The sequence below is a fragment of the Lithobates pipiens genome, unplaced genomic scaffold, assembly GCF_037356315.1.
Source record: "Lithobates pipiens isolate NorthernLeopardFrog02 unplaced genomic scaffold, aLitPip1_a1.2 Scaffold_22, whole genome shotgun sequence".
Lineage (NCBI taxonomy): Eukaryota > Metazoa > Chordata > Amphibia > Anura > Ranidae > Lithobates > Lithobates pipiens.
The window spans coordinates 116,029,740-116,052,244 of NW_027507784.1; the positions used below are offsets into that span (position 1 = coordinate 116,029,740).

General features: G+C 41.6%; 1 protein-coding gene across 2 annotated transcripts in view; it reads right to left on the reverse strand.

The window, feature by feature from the left end:
- CERKL (CERK like autophagy regulator) overlaps window positions 1-22,505 on the reverse strand; it is a 214,112-nt gene that overhangs the window by 71,795 nt on the left and 119,812 nt on the right. For both annotated transcript variants that reach the window (XM_077448122.1, XM_077448121.1), the window contains exons 3-4: window positions 18,285-18,416; window positions 91-154 (exon numbers count right to left, since the gene is read on the reverse strand). In XM_077448122.1, the coding sequence (XP_077304248.1) occupies window positions 91-154; window positions 18,285-18,416 (196 nt within the window). The remainder of the gene's footprint in view (window positions 1-90; window positions 155-18,284; window positions 18,417-22,505) is intronic.

Here is a 22,505-nt window from a genome sequence, read left to right on the forward strand (position 1 = left end):
CATCTACGTACCATTTATGTACGGCTAAATTTGCTAAGTAAGCAGCTAAAAATTATTTCTATTAAGCAGCTATGCATTTAATCAACATACCCGTCAAATTCTTGAAGTTCACATTCTTTAAGCAAAGTAAGAGCATGTCCTGTATATTTAGTTTCTACAGGGGGGAAAAAAAAACACATAATTGAAATGTTTTAAGATACTATAGGTAATTTAGTTACTGGCATTTTTCATACTAATAATATACCTAATAGATTCTAAAGTGTTCTATGAACTCTAAAGAGCACATAGCACTGTCTGAAAGAAACACTATAAAGTGAAATGCCAGCTTTGCTGAAAAGAAAATTTCTCCAGGTCAACTAAATACTTTTGAAAGATTTTTTACCATCTATTGCAGATCCTTACCTCTCTCTGCTCTGGTGTTTACAAGTTAAAAACAATTTTTTTTGCTAGAAAATTACTTAGAACCCCCAACATTATAGATTTTTTTTTCTAACAACCTAGAGAATAAAATGGCGGTCATTGCAATACTTTTTGTCACACTGTATTGTGCAGTGGTCTTACAAGCTCACTTTTTTGGACAAAAATCACTTTTGTGAATAAAATAATAAGACAACTGTAAAGTTAGCCCAATTTTTTTTAATATTGTGAAAGATAATGTTACGCCAAGTAAATTGATACCCAACATGTCACGCTTCAAAATTGTGCCTGCTCGTTGAATGGCGCCAAACTTTTACCCTTAAAGATCTCCATAGGCAACGTTTAAAACGTTCTACAGGTTGCATGTTTTGAGTTACAGAGGCGGTCTTAAATTATTGCTCTCACTCTAATGACTGCGGCGATACCTCACATGTGTGGTTTGACCACCGTTTTCATAAGCGGACCCTACTCAGGTACGCGTTCGCTTCTGCTTGGGACGGGGAGCTTTAAAAATGATTTTTTTTTCTTATTTATTTTACTTGATTTTATTTATTTTTTCACATCCCTTGTAATAGAAAAAAGCATGACAGATCCTCTTAAATATGAGATCTGGGGTCAAAAAGTCCTCGGATCTCATATTTGGACTTAAATGCAATAAAAAATAATAATAATTTGTCATTTGAAAAAATTACAACAAAAAAATTGATCTTTAAGACGTATGGGTGGAAGTGACGTTATGATGTCACTTCCGCCCTACTATGGTATGGAGACGGGTGGGGGCCATCTTCCCCTCACTCGTCTCCATACCCAGCCATGAACAGGTCCAGATCGCCTCCACTGCTGCCGACGGCTCCAGTAAGCGGCCAAGGGCGCGGGAGAGAGGCGGGAGGCCCCCCTCCCCCGCCAATAATGGTGATCTCGCAGTGAATCCACTGAGGAGACCACCATTATCGTACACAGAACCGCCGGTCGAAAAGATGGATACCTCCGTTGTGGCAGCAGCTGCTGCCAGTACCTAGATATCCATCTTTACACTGCCGACGTATATGTACAGGTGCCAGTAAGGCATAGCAGTTTGTGCCATTTTTTACAGTTATTAGGTAACATGAAGTATGTGCTATTCTACAGGATGTTAAAGGGAATCCCTACAGATAGAAATATTACAGCAGCCATTTGCTGAAGGTGTGTTTATGAAAATGTGTGCTGCCATTGCTTTACTACTAAAAATGGTAGTTCTCTGGCTTAATTGCTTATCTTCTGGCTTTACTAATTGATTCAATGGAACAAAATGATTGCCAGCCAACTAGCCTTTTCAGAAGTGTTCAGCAAAGGCAACTTTCAGTAGAGATTGCTTCTGAGCATACAGTATATAATTCAACAAAAATGGTTTACATTTTTCCTACTTTAAATGGGCTGCTCTATAACTTAGTGCCCTAAGCTTATTGATGTAATTGGTATAAGTTATGCTGAGATGAACAGGTTACCGGCTAACCTAAACAGCCCACATGCACACCACCTGGTGACTCACTATGACATTTGGCTCAGAACTAGCACATACAGGAATAACCTTTGGAGGTCGTAACTCTTGCAAATTCAGGAGTTCTTATTATTGCACACAACAATTTTGAAACATATGCAACCTGCCTGAATCTACCTTTGCTTCTGTAAGAAAATGAAAAGGAAGTTAACTGTGCCCCTGTGCATTAAATCCACAGAGTAAGGTGCAGAAGAAGCAGGAGTGAGTCCAGCGGTAGACCAGTTTACTCATCATCGGTGAGATGTCTGCTCTTCCAGCCCTTGGTAAGGTTGCTGCTTTAGATGATGGGAAGCTATGACAGCACCTCCTGTATTCCATCACAGCACTCCATACTTCAATGAAAGGTTCAGATTTTATAAGGTCCTCAGTACTTCAGTAAAATGTGGGCTATAAATTATTGATCACCCCTCTGCATGAAATTGAAGCAATTATGTAATGAGAGAAATATAAGACATAACACTCAGAATTGTTTTTTATAGTTGAGGCTTAAGATCTGCCTTACGGATCTGGACTTTTATCAACACCCAAGCGATGAGTCACTGACTTGGAACAACAAGCAGGACTGTTCAAACTTTATATTTTAGCAAGAGCTGTCAAAATCTCTAAACTCAAGCACTGGCCATCTTCACATACTAGAACCATGACAGCCGCTGATAAGCAATCCAATACTCACCCATGATATTAAATCTTCCTGTGTCTTGCCACTGCCTTCTACTGCATCATACTAAATAACCGCACATGTTACACCAAATCGGAAATAATCCCATACAACACAAAAGAGTTTCTGCTCCAATCTACTTACCTAAGACAGGTTGAAGGTGAGTGGTCACAGACCGTAACAAACGCAGATTCCTTATCGTGTAATTGGCCGTTATTGAATGGCATGAAGACACCAGTAAGGGTATATATAGAACATGTTTGTTTTATGCAGAAAGGGGTGGATTTATGGTAAAATCATAACAAAATATGTTACGTGACCATTTTGGATATCAATTAGGCTTATCAGAGTCTTTAAAATTACAAAATATAGTTAAAGAGATTCAGAATCCAATGCAATTAAAATATGCATATTATTTTTAACTGCTCTTTGAAGCCTATAAAAAGAGCAAATACTGTATACTCAGGAGATAACTGCAACAAAAAGCCAAATACCAGTAGCTGCTCAGCAAATCTCGAAGAGAAGGGTGGCACAGCCACATACCAGAATATGTACCCTCTAGAGGAAATGAATCTGTCACTCTACATTGTCATCTTGGCCTCTTTCGGTGCCCTGTGCAGCGCATGAAATGCCAGAGCAAAATGGATAAGCTGAGCTGCAGATGGCAGAGAGCAGAGCAGCCACATTTAGCATTTTCTAGGGCGGCAGTGCCAGAAGAGACTGCACAGCTGTAACCAACCATCAAAGATTCTTTTTGACTGACATGACACTTACAGATGGATGTTTTGTGTAAGAATGTACATCGTTATATGCAAGATTACATAAATCTTTCATGCTTGTCTGTTCTTGGTTATGGTCTGGTATAAGAATGAGTTGTAGGGCTTTTTGGTATTCTAGACAAGATAATATGGCATTCCCTATTGCTTACAAGAAATATTATATGCAGCAAATACTCAATAGCTCAGTAACAGACTTTAGAATTGAATACATTTTAAAACGTAGTTAGGCCAAGTATGTTTAATCTCCCTAAATAGAAAGCTGAGTTCACGGTGTATGCTTGAGTTTAAATAATAGGAGCAAATTGTAGGTAAACATAAAATTAAAGTATTTCTTTATTATTTTACGTTTTTTTTTTGTCTTTATAGAGTAAGGAAGGGTTAGAACTCCCAGTCGGGTTCTTATTGTTGTCTGTGTCTCTGTGATCTCGGTCTTTATGTGTCCTAGTGACTATTGTCACCAAGACAGAAAAAGAGAGAAAATCCATATTTATTAGCTGCCAGAGAGGTGAAATCTTCTAATGGGAACATTTGTCCCTGTAACAACTGTCTAAGAGGTGATTCCCCATATGTATTCACTCTCTGTTGTGTCAACAAGATTTTTCCAAATGAGACGCAGATAGGAAAAAAAACTTAAACCGGAGCTCCGCCCAAAAGGGGAGGCACCGCTTGTTTGCACCCTCCCCCACTTCACTGCCAGTTTCCCTTACTTACAATGTCTGCACCTGAAGCCGACTGACGAATCAGCTCGGGGTGCTGACATTGTGGGATCCCTGCACAGGTAAGTGTTCTTATATTAAAAGTCACCAGCTACAGTATTTGTAGCTACTGACTCTTATTTTTTTATAGACTGGAGCTCCTCTTTAACAAAAATTTTGGCTTTGGATATATATTTACCTGTTGTGTTGCTCCTCGTAGTTTCCTGGTTTAATGCTACCCATGTTAAATATTTGTCAGAAACTACAAACGTGTTTCACAATTTTACCAGAAACACTAATTGGCCATATGACTATATGACCAAATCTTCAAGACCAGATCAATCTTCTTGATTATGATGGGGACATAAAAAACTATTAGAATATATATATATATATATATATATATATATATATATATATATATATATATATATTTATTTATTTATTTATTTTCAGCTAAAAAACAAAAATGTGCATTTATTATTTTTTTATGAGTCTATAAAGCATTACACCTGCAATCAATAGATCGTGGGTGCAGTCTCAGGCTCCCACAGACTGTCAGTGTATCTGTCTGCTTGTACCTCATATGGGCAGGCAGTTACACAATGAGAGGAGGACTCAATGAACTACCTAGAGTGCTCACTAGCACCCTGGTAGTTTAATGGCAACTACAAGCCATCAGCAGCAAAGACTGTCGGTACTTGTAGTTCATTCATTCACAGATTTCTGTGCCTACAGTAGGTGCTGCGGATATTGTGTTTCCAGCGTGATGGGATCACGCTGGAAATCACCCCTGCAAGCTGTGCTTCTCGCGCTCGCCACCCCCATGAGATGCCGTGCATCCATAGGAATGCATTGGGGCGGCTCGCGGGAGGAGTGACATAGCTTGGTGCTGGGGCAACGGGGCTTGCGGGTGTCAATATCGCTGCTAACAGCGGTGAGATTGACACAATATCGGTGGCACCCACTGTACTCAAGCCTAACAACAGTTTTTTTTCAGTTTCTCCATCAGCTCACCCCCACAGTTATTACCTTTTGTTTCCACTTGACCCTCCCTTTTAGATTGTAAGCTCTAACGAGCAGGGCCCTCTGATCCCTCCTGTATTGATTTGTATTGTAAGTGTACTGTCTGCCCTCATGTTGTAAAGAGCTGCGCAAACTGTTGGCACTATATAAATTCTGTATAATAATAATTTCTGTGAAAGAATAACACAGCCATGTTGGCGAAAGATTCCCGGCCAGCTGACACAATCAAGGGGGAGGGGGGATCGGCGGGAGGCTGCAAGAGTGGCAACATGTTATATGTTCTACCCTAAAAATGGGTGGAACATGTAATATGTTCCCAAAGGTGAACTTATCCTTGAATTTTAACCACCTGCACTAAGCTAAGGGAAAATTCACCTGCAAAGTAGATAGCCTATTAATCTTTAGTAAATCAACCCCATTAGCCCAATAGTTGGTCCAAAAAATGGGTTCCTGCTAAATATGAAGATACCAACTCTCAGGTAATCCACAGCCAAGAATGGATACCTATATACAAGAATGGATACCTGTATACATATGAGTTTTTTAAAGTTTGTATACATGACGTTTTGGTGAATTTGCCATCTGATCAATTCTGTTAAGAATACAGAGGGAAGTGCGCATGTGACTACACTACCACTACAGGGAGGTGAAGCTTTTGCCCCCATCTAGTCCCAGTTCAGCACTGACTCTCATAGCTTGGCTCAACCTAAAAGGCAGGTTACGCACAAACACAAAATAATTCTAGTTGCTGAAATAAAGGACTAACTAATGATAATATAAACATACTAGGTTCAGAAAATCAAATAAAACTGACAGTAGGCTATACAGCAACTATAGAAACCTCTCTGTTTAGACTGGATTTCTCCTTTTTTAAAGAAAATAACCTTTAGTCAATAGAGAAAAAGAGAGCTAATCCGGCGCACTAAGAAATAAAGTTGTCCACAATGTTAATGGAGTAGTAGATACAGTCTCTATATCCGATGTAACAAATGCTGGGGTTTCAGTGGCTGCTGCTCTAAATAGCTAGAAGGTACTCCGTAGGCAACGTAAAGGAGAGAGAGCAGCGCCTTCGGAGGGGTGTTTATTCCAAGAACAGCAGATTGGCAACTTACAGGATAAAATAATAAAAAACGCTCATCGGAGGTAGGTAGACACTGCTACAGCTTGCAGGTCAGATCCTGCTAAATCCTATACTAGCATGGAGCATTTGATGGTGCTGGTGGCTCCAAGCACTTCCCGGATGGTCCGAGAACCCCGGAAGAGCAGAGATGGCATCAGCACAGGAAGCTGAGGGTGGTGGGCATAGCACGTGTTTAGAGCATGCATGCTCCGTTATCAGGCCTGAATAATTTGTATCCTTTTATCTTGCAAGTTGCCAATCTGTTCTTGGAATAAACACTTAAATATTACACAGAAGGTGTTGCTCTTTCTCCTTTAAAATAACCATTAGGCCTCATTCACACTTACCTGTGAGGCCGACCCGCGGGATACTCAGTGGGGTTTCCAAATAGCTGCAGGCAGAAAGCCCTGTGCAAAAATGCATGTCTAATTACACGTGATCGACTGTGTCAGCTTCCCACTGCTTTGAATTGGGCTTCCCGCTCACAGCTAGGAAAGTCCGCTGAGTCCCCCATAGGCAATCGCAGATGGCACCACATGAAAGTGTGTATGTAAGTGAGATAGGGCAATAGGTACACGCTACTGTATGTGGATATGTGTTCACATGTGCTTGTATTACCAGCTGGCACACACTATCTGTATAGAGTTTGCACGTTCTCCCATGTACTTGTATGGGTTTCTTCCCACACTCCAAAGACATGCTGGTAGATTAGTTAGCTAATGTCCAAATTGTATATGAATGTACGTGAGATAGGGACCTTAGAGCTCCTTTAGGACTTGGACTGATGAGAATGAACAGTATGTAAAGTACTGCGTAATCTGTGAGCGCTATAAGAGCGCCTGTAATAAACAATAAATAATGTTGTGCTTCACAAATGTATAACAGCTGCAAACCCTCTTACTGATATTAGCACTCATGTGTGAGCTGTGGGGCAGCTAGACATTGCAGATCATGCCATTTAATCCAACATCATAAGATACTTTGATTTAACAAAAAGTTGGCAAAGCGCCGACTTTACATTTCTAAACTAAATTTCATAATGCATACACTTCTGGAGTTCAAAAACTAGAAAGGTAAAAATAACTGCATACAGACATGCTTGATCTAATAAAACAAACACAAAAATTCAAAATAATTTAGTTTTATCAATTACATTTTTTTTAAAAGTTAACTTTAATGCTTCCATTAATTTTTTTCTTCTTTGCAGAAGTAAAATTATATTACTTTTTGCTCACAGTGTGCATGCCATTTCTATCAACGCCGTCAGAAGGTTCTGATTCAAGGACAACAGATTATTTAGCAGGACTTTCATGTCGGGCATCTGCTTGCAGTGGCCAGCAGGTGTCAGAATCAGCAAAGGAACTTGTCACAGAGATCAGGTCACTTGAACATCATTTGATGTGTGGCAAAAAAAACTAACAAAGCAATAAAAAAGCAGATTCAAAAGTATCAAAAATGTAACAAGGCACTAAAACAAGCAGATTTAAAAGAATAACTTAACCAAACCAAAACATTTTTTTTTTTTTTTGAGATAAGGACATGTATTTTTAAACAAACTGGCTGGGGCAGTTTTTGCACATTTGACCTCAAATAAGCATTTTCTATTTTTTATTGTTTTTTGAGCAAAAGATTGTCACAATAGTTTATTTGCACTTGAATATCAAAAATATTAAAAATGGTTTATTTGCACAGAACTTTTCCCAGTTTTCACCCTATGCCAGATTTATGAATTCCCCACGGTATATATTATGAAGAATATCATTCTTATCACTTATAGACTGTTTGAATCCTACGCTCTGGTCAGTACAGCAAATACTCTGGTACTAGATCATCTCTAAATTTCTACCTCTGAGCTCTCGTAGTGATGCACTGGCCTGCGGATGTATGATGTTTTTGAGAAATCCCTGCATGATCTTGCAGAGGTATGACAAAAAGGAGAGAAAATGCACCTGAATAAAGTTTATTCACATTGAGTTGCAAACTATCCTTAACCTCCCTGGCGGTATGATTATTTCAGATTTTTGGTGCTGAAAGCGGTACAATTATTTTGCATGGAAATTTGGTGTTTTATATTGTAGGCCTGTAATTCTTAGGAATAACTCCCTTAAATCTGTCCAAACCAGATTCTAGTAGACATCCCGGGTATGATAAAGTTTGAAAAAAAAAAAATCATAAATTATAATAAATAACCATAAATAATTATACCAAATAATAATATAATAATAATAAAAATTCTTCAATAATGTAATCAAATCAAAAACACTGAAATTTGCTCAGTTGCAGAATTGTCACTGTCATTACTTTTCAGTGTTTGATAACGGATCTCCCCACAAATCGCTATCGCTCAATTCTAATTTATTATCGCTGTGTTCTAGCTGGTCTAAAACCACTTTTGATGTAAAGGGACGGTTTTGGTTGCTATGGACAATCTCCAGTTTCCAGGCAGAAAGAACAGTTTTTATAATATAAAACTGCATGCAGAGCACTGGACAAACCACTAGGGACAAAGGGGATGTGAAATAATTTCATACAGAAATGTAATCTGTAAGATTACAGTGTACTGTATGTATAGTGTGTGTTTCACTTTTTTAATTTAGCGCCGTTCTCCGTCCCCGTCCGTCGAAACATTTGCACGGCTCCGTGAGGAATGAAGCGGAGGACAAGCCGCTCACACTGCGAGGAGACATTGTAGGGTCCAGGTTACAAGGTAAGTAAGCTCTTCCTGGATCCTGCAATGCGATCCCGAGCCTGGCTCGGGGTTACCGCTTTTGGTTCTGAAATTCCACCCCGAGCTAGACTTGGGAATACCGCCAGGGAGGTTAAAGTGGAACTAAACTCTCTGAATCAACATTAACCATTTCTAATCCTTATGATAATAGCATTAGTAAATAGATGGGAAAGTATATTAAATGTACTTGTTGTAAAATAAATAAATAAATAAAATAAGTTTCAAATTCTTCAGTTGCTTCCTGGTTTCTGGGCTAATCCAAAATGATGTCAATACATCCCAGGAGACTTCATGGATATTTTTTTTTTAAATTTCATCAGTAGGAGGGATTTTCTCAACTAAGCACGCCCTCTTGCCTTCATGCCTGAGCTAAGGGCAGATGACTTCCAGGAAGTAAATACTACATGAATAATCTGCCCTTACTCAAGATGGTCACAGCTAGAAATGCAAGAGGGTTTTTTCTCAAAGGTATTTCTCAACAAAATAAAGCTTGCTGACATGGATGGATGGGTGAGTATGCTTTGAATATTAAAAGTGAATTAAACTGCAGTTTTGGTTTATGATGCCTAGATACAGTTTAATTCCGTCTTAGGCTGGGTTCATACTCAGGAACGGACTGGTTAACAGCAGGTGTCCGGTGCGTCCCTGCTCACCATTACAGGTCCTATTTCAGCCCGAATCTTTGGCTGAATTAGGACCTAAAATGGACCAGAAAATGCACAGGACTCCTGTGCAATTTGCACCAGAGCCACTCCAGAGATGTGTGAACCGGCTCCATAGAGAGCCGGTCACAATTGGATGCGACCAACTTCTTTCACCAAAGTAACTTCCGGGTTTGCGAGCTCCGGCTCGGTCACCACATGAGCCCTGAAGAAGCCACACCAGCGGGCCATTTCTTCAGTGTGCGTGCGCCGATGATGTCAGCAAAAGCGTATATTTACAGTACCTACAGGTAAGCCTTATTATAGGTTTACCTGTAGGCACAAGTGGCGTAACAGAGTTTACAATCACTTTAAGATATGACTGAATTTCAGTAACTTTCGAATCACCTAATTTTTTTTTTTTTTTTTAGATACGCAAATAAATATATTCAACTTAATGCAAGTACATGCTATTATTATGTGTGTACAAGTAATTATGGTAACAGTCAAAGTTTCTGACACCAGACTAATTGCTAATTAATGAATTGCAAATACTATATAAGGGCCTTTTTAGGCATCAAAATTAATATACAATTATTACAGAATTGAAGTCTTAATAAAACTCTTATTTTTACTGTACATGTATAAAATAAAAATGATAAGAATAATATGGGTGAAAATGTTTTATAACATTTTGGGGACTATTTATATAGCAGCCATACCGCATTTACATGCTTAGGGGAATGCGAAACAAAAAGTGTAGGAAGGAGGAGCGCCTGATCACATAACCCATTGAGTTCTTCTATAATATATTGTTCACTGCACTATTTTGCAAGGAACACTGTGTGACACGGCACCAGTGGCGTCGCTAGGGGGTGGCTTTTGGGGCTATAGCCCCGAATCTGGGGCCCATATTCCCGAGTCTCTGCAGGGGTCCCCAAGGGGAGGGGCTCTCAGGGGACCCTGATGTAAGTGGGGGCTCTCTGGGGACCCTGATGTAAGTGGGAGGATCTCTGGGACCCTGATTTTAAGGGAGACGCTCTATTGGAACCTTGATGTAAGGGGGGCTCTCTGGGGACCCTGATTTTAAGGGGGAGACTCTCTGGTGACCCTGATTTAAATGGGGGGCTCTCTGGGCACCCTGATGCAAGAGGGAGGCTCTCTGGGGACTCTGATGTAAGGAGGAGGCTCTCTGGGGACCCTGATGTAAGGGGGCTCTCTCTGGGGACCCTGATGTAAGTGAGGGGCTCTCTGGGAATATATATACACACACACACGTATATCACTGTATATACATGTGTATGTTCGCCCAAGCGTATGACTTTCTTTAATACACTGCTATGGGCTCCAGCCCCAGATCTTTTATAGACCTAGCAACTCCCCTACATGGCATGCTCCACACTGGGGCCCGTATTTAGGAAGTAATCTAAAATTAAGGTGCTGTGTAGTTAGTAGCGCTCAAAGTAGAAGTATGGCAAAACATTTTGATTTTTTTTCATTTTGGATAGCGTAAGGAAGGGTTATAACTCCTGTCAGTTTTTTTTTTTTTTTTTTTAACGTCTGTGTCCCATTGGTGGACTTTAACCTCAATTCCTGTCCCATAGCCAAAACAGGAAGTGAGAGGAATTATGGGAAAGCCTTGGGACTCCCCAGGTCACCAGATTCCCCTTGATTACTTTTCAGGGGACAACCCAAATTTTAGGATTTTCTTTTACTTTCGCTTTCAATGATAATGGTAAACAGGAGAAATAGAGAAGGTGGATGTCCCTAACGAGGGCACAGACGGCAATAAAAATTGACAGGTGTTCAAATCCCTCTCCACTCTATCCAAAAGCAAACAAAAAAAAGGTTTTGCCTTTTGTTATACTATATTTTGTGTCTTAGTTTTCCATCCTCTCAGTGCCAACCGAGAGTCAGTCTGCTCACAGCTAAAGACGATGTGGTTTATCCTGTAATCTCAATTCTACAGGGATGTAGGCTTTCCACAACATAAAGAGTTGAATTTTTTAATAAAACTGCATTGGTGTTCCTGGATGTCAGGTAGTCAATTTAGTTGCACAAAGTGCTAAGTAGTGTATGTTCAACAAGCCATTGTTTCAGATGTCATATTGAATAGTACACACAAAAATGAATGCATCAATCCCCTCACTCATCTGTGCATAACTAAAATTGCCAATACAGCTAAGCTGGTCATACACATGGCCATTTTCAGGCAATTTAAAATTTCAACATCTTTGATCCACTAGTAATTACACATATAATTGTAAAGAAACACCATAAAACTAAGCAGTCTACTACCCACAAGTCTAATCAAGTGCCAGAATTCAATTGACGGTAGAGTTTATTAAAAGACTGTATCTTAAACAGGGAAAAAAAGAAGTCTATTTTGTCAAAAGCAATCAGATTTTTTCCACCATGATCAATTAGGGAAACTCTAATTGATATATAACACTATTTTATGTCTTTGATTGTTTGTGATTTAAAAAAAACATCTAAAAGAACATTAGAACTATCAAATTGCCAAATTATGGCCATATGGCCAACTTAACCACTTGCCAACCGGTGCATGTAGATTTACGGCGACAGAATGGCACGGCTGCTAATGGGCGTACCTGTATGTCCTTTTGAATTTGTTGCCGTCGTGCCATCGCATGCGTGCCGCAAGCTCCGTGAGTAGGATCACAGGTCCCGCGGACTCGATGTGCGTGGGGAGTGGAAGAACGGGGAGATGCTATTGTAAATGTGAATCTCCCCGTTCTTCCTAGTGACTCTGTCACCGATCATAGCTCCCTGTAATCGGGAGCGGTGATCAGTGTCATGGCATGCCCAGCCCCTCCCCTCCACAGTTAGAATCACTCCCTAGGACACACTTAACCCCTACAGTGCCACCTAGTGGTTAACCCCTTCACTGCCAGTCACATTTACACAGTAATCCATTTTTAAATCGCACTGATCGCTGTATAAATGTGAACGGTCCCAAAAATATGTCAAAATTGTCCGTGTCCGCCATAATGTCACAGTCACGATAAAAATCGCTGCTCGCCACCATTACTAGTAAAAAAAAATTTATAAAAATGCCATAAAACTATCCCCTATGTTGTAGACACTATACCTTTTGCGCAAACCAATCAATGAGCGCTTATTGCGATTTTTTTTACCAAAAATATGTAGAAGAATACGTATTGGCCTAAACTGAGGGAAAAAATGTTTTTTTATATATTTTTGGGGGGATATTTATTATAGCAAAAAGTAAAAAATAATGCATTTTTTTTCAAAATTGTTTCTATTTTTTTATTCATAGTGCAAAAAATAAAAACCACAGAGGTGATCAAATACCACCAAAAGAAAGCTCTATTTGTGGGAAAAAAAGGACGTCAGTTTTGTTTGGGAGCCACGTCGCACGACCACACAATTGTCAGTTAAATCGACGCAGTGCTGAATCGCAAAAAGTGCTCTGGCGAGCCAAATGGTCCCGGGCTAAAGTGGTTAAGTCCTGTGCATCTCATCAACATACAAGAGTGATGGCTTAAATGAAACTGGGTAATGTTGGGAAATAAAACTGTGTTTTTACAATGTTTTTATTGCAGAGATGACCGTAAATAATTTAATACTAGAATCTACATGCTTCAGATGATCAGATAATTAGATGAGACACCTTTACTGAGTTCATACATCTACCATTCAGTGTATACTTCATGTTCCACAATTAGTGCCATGAAAGAACACTGTAGATAATCTTTACTAATACTACATCGCTACAAATGAATACACAACTGTGTGAGACATTTCCACCTACCAGATTCCTTTAAATGTCACTATCTACCTACTACCTGTCCACCTACTAGATTCCCAATCTCCAAATAAATTCCCACCACAATAAATTGGCACCCTGTACGTGGTGAAGTCACATGACTGCACCAAGATAATCTGTATAGTAGAGGAGTGGATGCATTGAGGTGCAAAGCAATTTGGGACAATATACCATGTAGGATTTTTATAGTGGAACTACACTGAATCTGAGCACCACAAACCAAAAACATTGTTTAATTCATTTTTACTGTTCAAACCCAACTCCCCCATCCATGTCTCTATGCTCTATTTTGCTGATAAATCACTGTGAAAAACACCTCCTAGCTTTTCTGACCATAGCCATCTTGAGTGAGGGCAGATGATTAATGTAGACTTTACATCCTGGATTCCATCTGCCCTTAGCTCAGGCATGCAGGCAGGGGAGTGTACTTAGCTGAGGAACGCAGTTTCCCCCTCCTCAAGAATGCTGGTATGTAGGACATCACTTGCCTAGGCCTGGGAAGCAGGAAGTAACTGAAGAAATGTAAAAAGAAAGGTTTATAACTAGTAAATATATACTTTCCTATCCATTTACTAATGTTAGCAGCATAAGGATTACAATCTGTGTCCCATTGCAGAGATTTCTCTTCACTTCCTGTTTCACAGCCAAACAGAAAGTGATAGGAAATCCCTGCAAAATTAAGTAAATTTCTTGGGCAATCAAGGTCATCAGAACTAGGAACTAGGAAGCTGTGCCCCTTATAATTACTTTTCTGGGGACAACCCAAAATTTGGGATTTTCTTTTACTTTCACTTAAAATGATAATAATAAGCAATGTCCTATTGGATGAAACGCGCTAGCTGGGTCCCTGAATAAACAAGCACGCTATGAGCCACGGCATTTGATTCCTAATTGCTTGTTTTATGCGCTTTTGCTGTAAGTAGAATTTTAAAGAGGAAGTAAACCCTGATGAGTTTACTTCCTCTTTCATTCCCTGCAAAGGCAAAGCATAATGGACTACTATACATCGCATAGTAGCCCATTATGTGTCACTTACCTGACACAGGAGCCAGCGAAGTCGCCGCTGTCCCCTGTAGTCCGCCACATCCATCTTGTTGGTGGGGTCGCGCAGCTCCGCCGCTGTCATTCGGCGAAGCCGCGATGACGTCACTCCCGCGCATGCGCACGGGAGTTGACACGCGCGGCAGCTCCATTCTTGGAAATGCCGTGCTCAGTTCGCCTGCGCGCCGCTGTCTACGGCGCATGCGCCGTAGACAGCGGTACCCGTTTTCGGCCAAATATCTCCTAAACCATATAGGTTTAGGAGATATTGCTTGGACCTACAGGTAAGCCTTAATCTAGGCTTAACTGTAGGTCAAAGTGGTTTGTAAGGGTTTACAACAACTTTAATAAAGCCTTCATTTATGCTTTACAGGCTTCACTATGTATTGGTTCATTTCATTTTGTATGAGTAATTGTTTCCATTGGAGTCCTGTGTGGAGATTGAGAATTATGGCAAGCTCTTCCAGCCCTAGATAGGAGGTGCTTATGTAAGGCACTAAAGTGCAAAGGCATAGAGCAATATTATTTTTTGACTCACAATTAGTACACACAATAACATATATTTAGAGTAAAAAAAGAAGGAAGATACTTATGATGTCCTTAAAAGTTTCTTTATACTGGTTCCTTGCATGGCCAGCACCGAAGCTAAAAACACTTTTAGAAGAAAGCTAATGCAGTGACATCTGCCTTTGATGCTTATGCATTCTAGGGCCCCACCCACATTAACGTGCACCTTATTGTGCACTGATGCCAGTAGGTCTCTCCATTCACACAGCACTGAACATAACTGTTTTGGAATCCCCATCAACTCTTTCGAGTAGCATTATATCAGAGGACAGAGCAGTCAACAGTCAAAGCAGTAGATTTAAATAACAATATAAAAGTTATGTGAAAAATCCAATCCTGACATACACAGAATGATCTGTATATAGAGTAAAACATGCTCGTTATACTCACTGTGGAACCTAAGGGGTTAATCCTCTGCACTGTGTAAAAATACTGTTTGATCCTGTCTTCTCTGATCCTCCCCTTCTTCCACAGCCCCCAATCCATCTGCTGATAGAACAGAGCCTTGGGGGCACTCTGCACATCCTCAGTTTGGTGTATATTACTAGAGTTTTTTTTTCTTGGGAGGGTGCGTGTGATCAACACATGGCCAATAAGCACAGCCCCGACAGAGGGTCAGGGGTCTTGTAGCCTCATAGGACAGTCAGAGTAGAATAAAAACTCCTAAAAGCTTCACCAGTGCTCAGCCCAGACAGTGATAGAAGTCATAAGACTGATACTGCTGATGAGAAAAGGTATTTAGAAGTTTATATTTACTAAAATTATTGCATTTCCATGTTCTGTGTACTGTGGAATGCCAGATATAGTGAATGCAGGGTCCTGGGTTTAGTAACACTTAAAGTTGTGCTGGCATTCTGTAAAACGTGGTCCAATATGAATCCTATTATCCTTGAAATAAACCATTCGATATGGTGAAAAGGGTCCTAATTAGAAATATTGAACTGCAATGTGCATAATGCCATCTTATAACCAGGGCTGTATTTCCCATAGAAGCTCTTGTGGGACACTGCCTACGAAAAGATTTATGGAAATGTGTAAAAAATATTTGTCAAAATTTAGGTAAAGTGCACCTTACCTAAATTTTGACAAATAGTTTTTCCACATTTTGTTTCCCTCTTCTGATTCCCCCCGAAAATGTGTGGCTAAATTCACCAAGAGAATTGTGGAGTTGGCAGGAATTCAGTGAATATTAAAAGGAATCATAAGGCGCTCTGCTCTGTAATTTAGGAACCAATAAACCATCTCTCATTTTACTTGTGTAGAGGTCTGTATTGCTAAAAAGTAGCTCTGCATTTAAAGCAGTTTTAGGCCCGGTTCACACTGGTGCGACATGGAATTGTGAGAGTGCAAGTCCTATGACATGTTATTATTATTATTATTATTATTCAGGATTTATATAGCGCCAGCAATTTACACAGCGCTTTACAATATAAAAAGGAGACAATACAGTTACAATACAATAAAATACAAGAGGATTAAGAGGGCCCTGCTCAGAAGAGCTTACAATCTAATAGGGTGGGGCAGGTGGTACAAAATGGTATAACTGTGGGGAATGAGCTGATGGAAGTGGTAGGAGATTAGTTGGAGACGTGATAGGCTTCCCTGAATAGATGAGTTTTCAGGGATCGCCTGAAGGTAGCAAGAGTAGGGGATAGCCGGACTAGTGGAGGTAGCGAATTCCAGAGGATGGGAGAGGCTCTGGAGAAATCCTGGAGACGAGCATGGGAGGAGGATACGAGAGAGCTTGAGAGTAGGAGGTCTTGAGAAGAGTGGAGGGGACTATTTGGGTGATATTTGGAGACAAGATTGGTGATGTAGCTCGGGGCAGAGTTGTGAATGGCTTTGTATGTTGTGGTTAGTATTTTCAATTTAATTCGCTGGGTGATTGGGAGCCAGTGTAGGGATTGGAGGAAAGGGTTGGCAGACACTATGTTAAATTCAATGTTTCCTCATGAGAGCTGTCTTAACTGATCCAAGGAAGTAAGGTCACCAGCACACCAGGATCTCCAAAATGGGCCCAAAAAATAATAATCAGCAATCATGCACGCAGGACCCCTTCAGGCATGTCAACGGTTCCAGCCAGTGGTCCCTTCAGAGACTATTTTTTAATACAGCCATCTTTGCAGGAATGTGTGAGTTGGGAATATTGCATTGAATGAATGAATGAATGAATGAATGAATGAATGACTTGTATAGCGCTACCTATACGAACTGAATCGCCTCAGGGCGCTTTTCTTGCCACCGGTGTCCATCTGCAGCTATTTATGCGGTCCTCAACCTGTAGAGTCCCAACACACTTACAACATTGACATACACATATTATGGCCAATTTTTTTGGACAGGGTCTAATTAACCTACCAGCATGTCTTTGGAGTGTGGGAGGAAACCGGAGTACCCGGAGGAAACCCACGCAGGCACAGGGAGAACATGCAAACTCCAGGCAGATAGTGTTGTGGTCGGGATTTGAACCAGCAACCCTATTGCTGCTAGGTGAAAGTGCTAACCACTACACCACTGTGCTGATATGACTTTAGAGTTCCTGCACTACTTGGGTCTGACTTTGATATGACCTCAATGCCATAGAGTGTAAAACGTCACATTAAGTCAAATCAAAGTCGGACTAAAGTTGCAGGGCAAAGTTGGATTGGAATTTATGCGACTTTCATGTCGGAGCAGTGTGAACCTGGGCTTAATGAAGATCTAAAGATCATCATCATGATGCTACATACGGTCCTGATTACAACCATCCTTAGATGTCTGCACAACATGAACAAAATGTTGAACATTGTTTTAAAAGAAGACAAACAAGAAAAACTTTCACATGTGCATGTTTTTACATCAGGATTAAAGAACATCTGTACCATGTACAGCCATCATTGTGTGTGTATGGTCCATTTAATAATAAAAAAAAAAAAAAGCATCTTTGAATATACTTTCGGTAAAAAGCAAATACTGTAGCCAAGAATTGTGATGAATAAAAACCTGAGTGTTATGGATATAAGTATTTGCAAACACACTTTAATTTAAGCAAAGTGACTATTGTTTTCTTAGAGTTCGCAATTTGATTTCGATGTGAAGATGGCTCTGAATAAAACAAACATCAGATCTAACGATGTAAACACATTGGCTATGTAACCTGATTTACTGTATTTTAAGCTGCAGCTGAAAGCCAGTGGGGATTAACTGAAAGTTCAGCTTGTCTTGGTTGCTTAGCAATGTTTTCTGTCTCTATTCAGTTGATTTATTTACTGAAACAAAACTTACCTGTAACATCGGTGTGAATGTCAGCAAGCTTGAAAAGAGGTGCAACGTGCCGATAATACACATTGGTCGCTTCACCTTTATGGCTGTGCGGGTTAATGATTACTTTAAGAGACTTCGGCCTATTAGGAAAACCTTTAAAAAAAAAAAATTGCAGGTAAATGTACATTTGAAGAGTTGCATACAATGGCACACAATTAAGGCTTAAAGTGATACTAAAGAATCGTTTTTTATTTTTTTAAAGTAACAAACGTCATACTTACCTCTACTGTGCAGCTCGTTTTGCACAGAGTGGCCCCAAACATCCATTTCTGGGGTCCCTCGGCGGCTCCTCCCCGCATTAGATAACCCATCGGAGGAGCTCTCTCCCGAGGGGGTTACCTTGCGGGCGCGCTCCAGAGTCCAGCATTCAGTGTCCATAGAGGCCGAATGCAGGACTCAACCCCGACCCCGGAGGCCGCGCCATTGGGTTTAATTGACAGCAGCGGGAGCCAATGGCTATTAATCTATCCAACCAAGAGCCGGGAACCCATTGAGAGAGGGACAGCAGAGACGACGGAAAGCTCAGCTAAGGTAAGTAAAATGAGGGGGCTAGGGAGCCGGTAACTGCAAGGTGTTCTTTCACCTTAATGCATAGAATGCATTAAGGTGAAAAAACACAAGCCTACAAACCCTTTCATGTACACAGAACATTTTTACAACCTCTCCTGAACGATTTAACTTGACATATAGTAACCCATGTTTAAAACGTCTTTACTCATGACACTTTCACAAAAAACACAATACCGTATATACTCGAGTATAAGCCGAGATTTTCAGCCTCTTTTTTGAGGCTGAAAGTGCCCCCCTCGGCTTATACTCGAGTCATCGCTGTCTGCCCGCTCGATCAGCGTGTCGAGCAGACAGACAGCGGCCATTCTACTATTCAAAAGCCGCGCCTCCGGCTCCGCCTTCGCCTGTGATAGGCGGAACACTGAATTTCCCAGCAGCCTGTGTTCCGCCTATCACGGACATCGTATCATCCTCGTACTACGGACGAGGATGATACGACGTCAGTGATAGGCGGAACACAGGCTGCTGGGAAATTCAGTGTTCCGCCTATCACAGGCGAAGGAGGAGGCGCGGCTTTTGAATTTTACAATGGCCGCCGAAGAGGGCACGGGACGGAGGCAAGGCAAGGCAAGGCAAGGCACGGCACGGCAAGGGACGGGACGGAGGCAAGGCAAGGCAAGGCACGACACGACGGCAAGGCACGGCACAGCACGGGACGGCACGGGACGGAACGGAGGCAAGGAGGCAAGGCACGGTACGGAGGCTCGGGACAAAGGTAGGCTGGACACACACACACACACACACACACACACACACGGATGGATACACACACACACAGGGATGGGTGGATGGATGGAGACACACACAGGGATGGGTGGATGGATGGAGACACACACAGGGATGGATGGATGGATGGAGACACACACACACACACAGGGATGGATGGATGGATGGATGGAGACACACACACACAGGGATGGATGGATGGATGGACACACACACACACAGGGATGGATGGACGGACACACAGGGATGGACGGACACACAGGGATGGACGGACACACAGGGATGGACGGACACACACACAGGGATGGACAGGCATGTCTCACCCTCGGCTTATACACGAGTCAATAAGTTTGCCAGTTTTTTTGGGGGTAAATTGGGGGCCTCGGCTTATATTCGGGTCGGCCTATACTCGAGTATATACGGTAAGTGCAATTTCACCTTCACAGCAAAACATACACCTCAAAAAAGAGGGCTATACTAGGCAATTGCAATAGGAAAAAAAAAAAGAATGAGTTATTCACAATTATTGAAAAAGGGTTTAAAAACTAGTATAAACATGCACACTTGCACGTCTATTGATCTGGGGAACTTGATGATAAGTGACGAAAGTGACAGCGACTAAAGTGTTTCGCGTTTCCGCCTAGCAGCACCAGGATCATTGGTTTGAATCCCAACCACGGCAGTACCTGCCCAGATTTTGCATGTTTTCCCTGTGCCTGCTTGGGTTTCCTTCGTTTACTCTGGTTCAGGGTTGCCAACCGTCAGTAAATTTACTGACAGTTTGTAAAAATCACTGATTTTTTACAACTGTCTGTAAATATCAAGAGCTGATAATTTGTCGTGCCGTGTTGGCTTTTTGAGTGTAAACCAGGCAAATTACTTGTTATGGGTATTATCAATGTTTCCATATTGTGTTTATACTAACTATTTAACCACTTCAATACCAGGCACTTAACCACCTTCCTGCCCAGACCAATTTTGAGCTTTCAGCGCTGTCGCACTTTGAATGACAATTGCGCGGTCATGCTACACTGTACCCAAATTAAATTTTTATCATTTTTTTTCCCACAAATAGAGCTTTCTTTTGGTGGTATTTGATCACCTCTACGGTTTTTATTTTTTGCGCTACAAATAAAAAATACCGAAAATTTTGAAAAAAAAAATGTTTTTTTTGTTTCAGTTTCAAAACTTTGTAAATAAGTACGTTTTCTCCTTCACTGATGGGGCTACACTGATGGGCACTGATAAGGCGGCACTGATGGGCACCAATGATGTGGCACCAGTGAAGTGGCACTGATGAGGTGGCATTGATGGACACTGATAGGCGGCACTGACAGGCGGCACTGATGGGCGACACGGATGGACACTGATAGGTGGCACAAATTGGCACGGATAGTTGGCACGGATTGGCATGGATGGATGGCACAGATGGGCATGGATAGGCGGCACAGATGGGCATGGATAGGCGGCACAGATGGGCATGGGTGGGCACTGATAGGCGGCACAGGTGGGCACTGATAGGCGGCACAGGTGGGCACTGATAGGCAGCACAGGTGGGCACTGATAGGCGGCACAGGTGGGCACTCATAGGCAGCATTGGTGTTATACTGTACTAATGGATGCCAATCAGTGCCAAACAATAATGCATGCCAATCAGTGATGCCCATTGTGGGCACTGATTGGCATACATTATGGGCACTGATTGGCATCCATTGTGCTGACTGGCATCCCTGGTGGTCTAGGGAGGATTACCTTTTGCTTAGCATCCCTGGTGGTCTGGTGGCGTCCCTGGTGGTCCAGTGTGGGCATCCTCGGGGGGGGGCTGTGCTGATAATCGATCGGCACAGACCCCCCCGTCAGAGGAGCAGCCGATCGGCTCTCCTCTACTCGCGTCTAACAGACGCGAGTGAGGAAAAGCCGATCACCGGCTCGTCCTATTTACACTGTGATCAGCCGGGATTGGCCACGGCTGATCACGTGGTAAAGAGTCTCCGTCGGAGACTCTTTACCGAGATCGTAGTTGCCGGGTGTCAGACTGACACCCCGCAACAACGATCGCCGCGATGCGCGCCCCCGGGGGGCGCGCATCGGCTCATAATCCTGATCACGTCATATGATGTCCGATCAGGATTATGAAACCACTTTGCCACCGTCAATTTGTAATAGGGCGGGCGGCAAGTGGTTAAATATCAGTTGTCCTAGTTTTTAATAGGAGTTCTGTCATTTTTTTTCAGGTTGCCAGTAAAAAATGTGCTCCACCAGTAAATTTTACATGTTTTGTCAGTAAAAAATGTTGCGGCAGGTTGGCAACACTGCTCTGGCTTCCTCCCACACTCCAAAGACATGGTAGGTTAATTGGCTCCTGTCTAAATTGACCCTAGTATGTTTATGTATGAATGTGAGTTAGGGATCCTAGATTGCAAGTTCCTTGAGCACAGGAACTGATGTGACAACACAATATATGTAAAGTGCTGCGTAAATTGTTGGCGCTATACAAGCACTTGTAATAAATTATTTTAATAAAAAAAATTTTTTGGACATAACTTTATCAAAGGAATATGGGATTATACCTGAAGGATTTAAGTCTGTAATAGTACAGATTTGTTTTGTGTGCATTTTTAACCACTTGCCGGCCACCCACAGTACATTTACTGCGGACGGCTGGCACGGACAGGCTGAATGACATACATGTATGTCATCCAGTCTGTTTTAGGTTAGGGGCATGCAGCCTGCTGGTGGACACAGTGGATTGTGGATCCCGGTACCCGGCTGCTTTGTGATCACATGACCACAATTAGGGTTGCACCGATACTAGAATCGGTATTGGCGCCATTACCAAGTATTTGCACAGGTATAGGTACTCAGGCTCGGTTCTTTGAGCTGTCA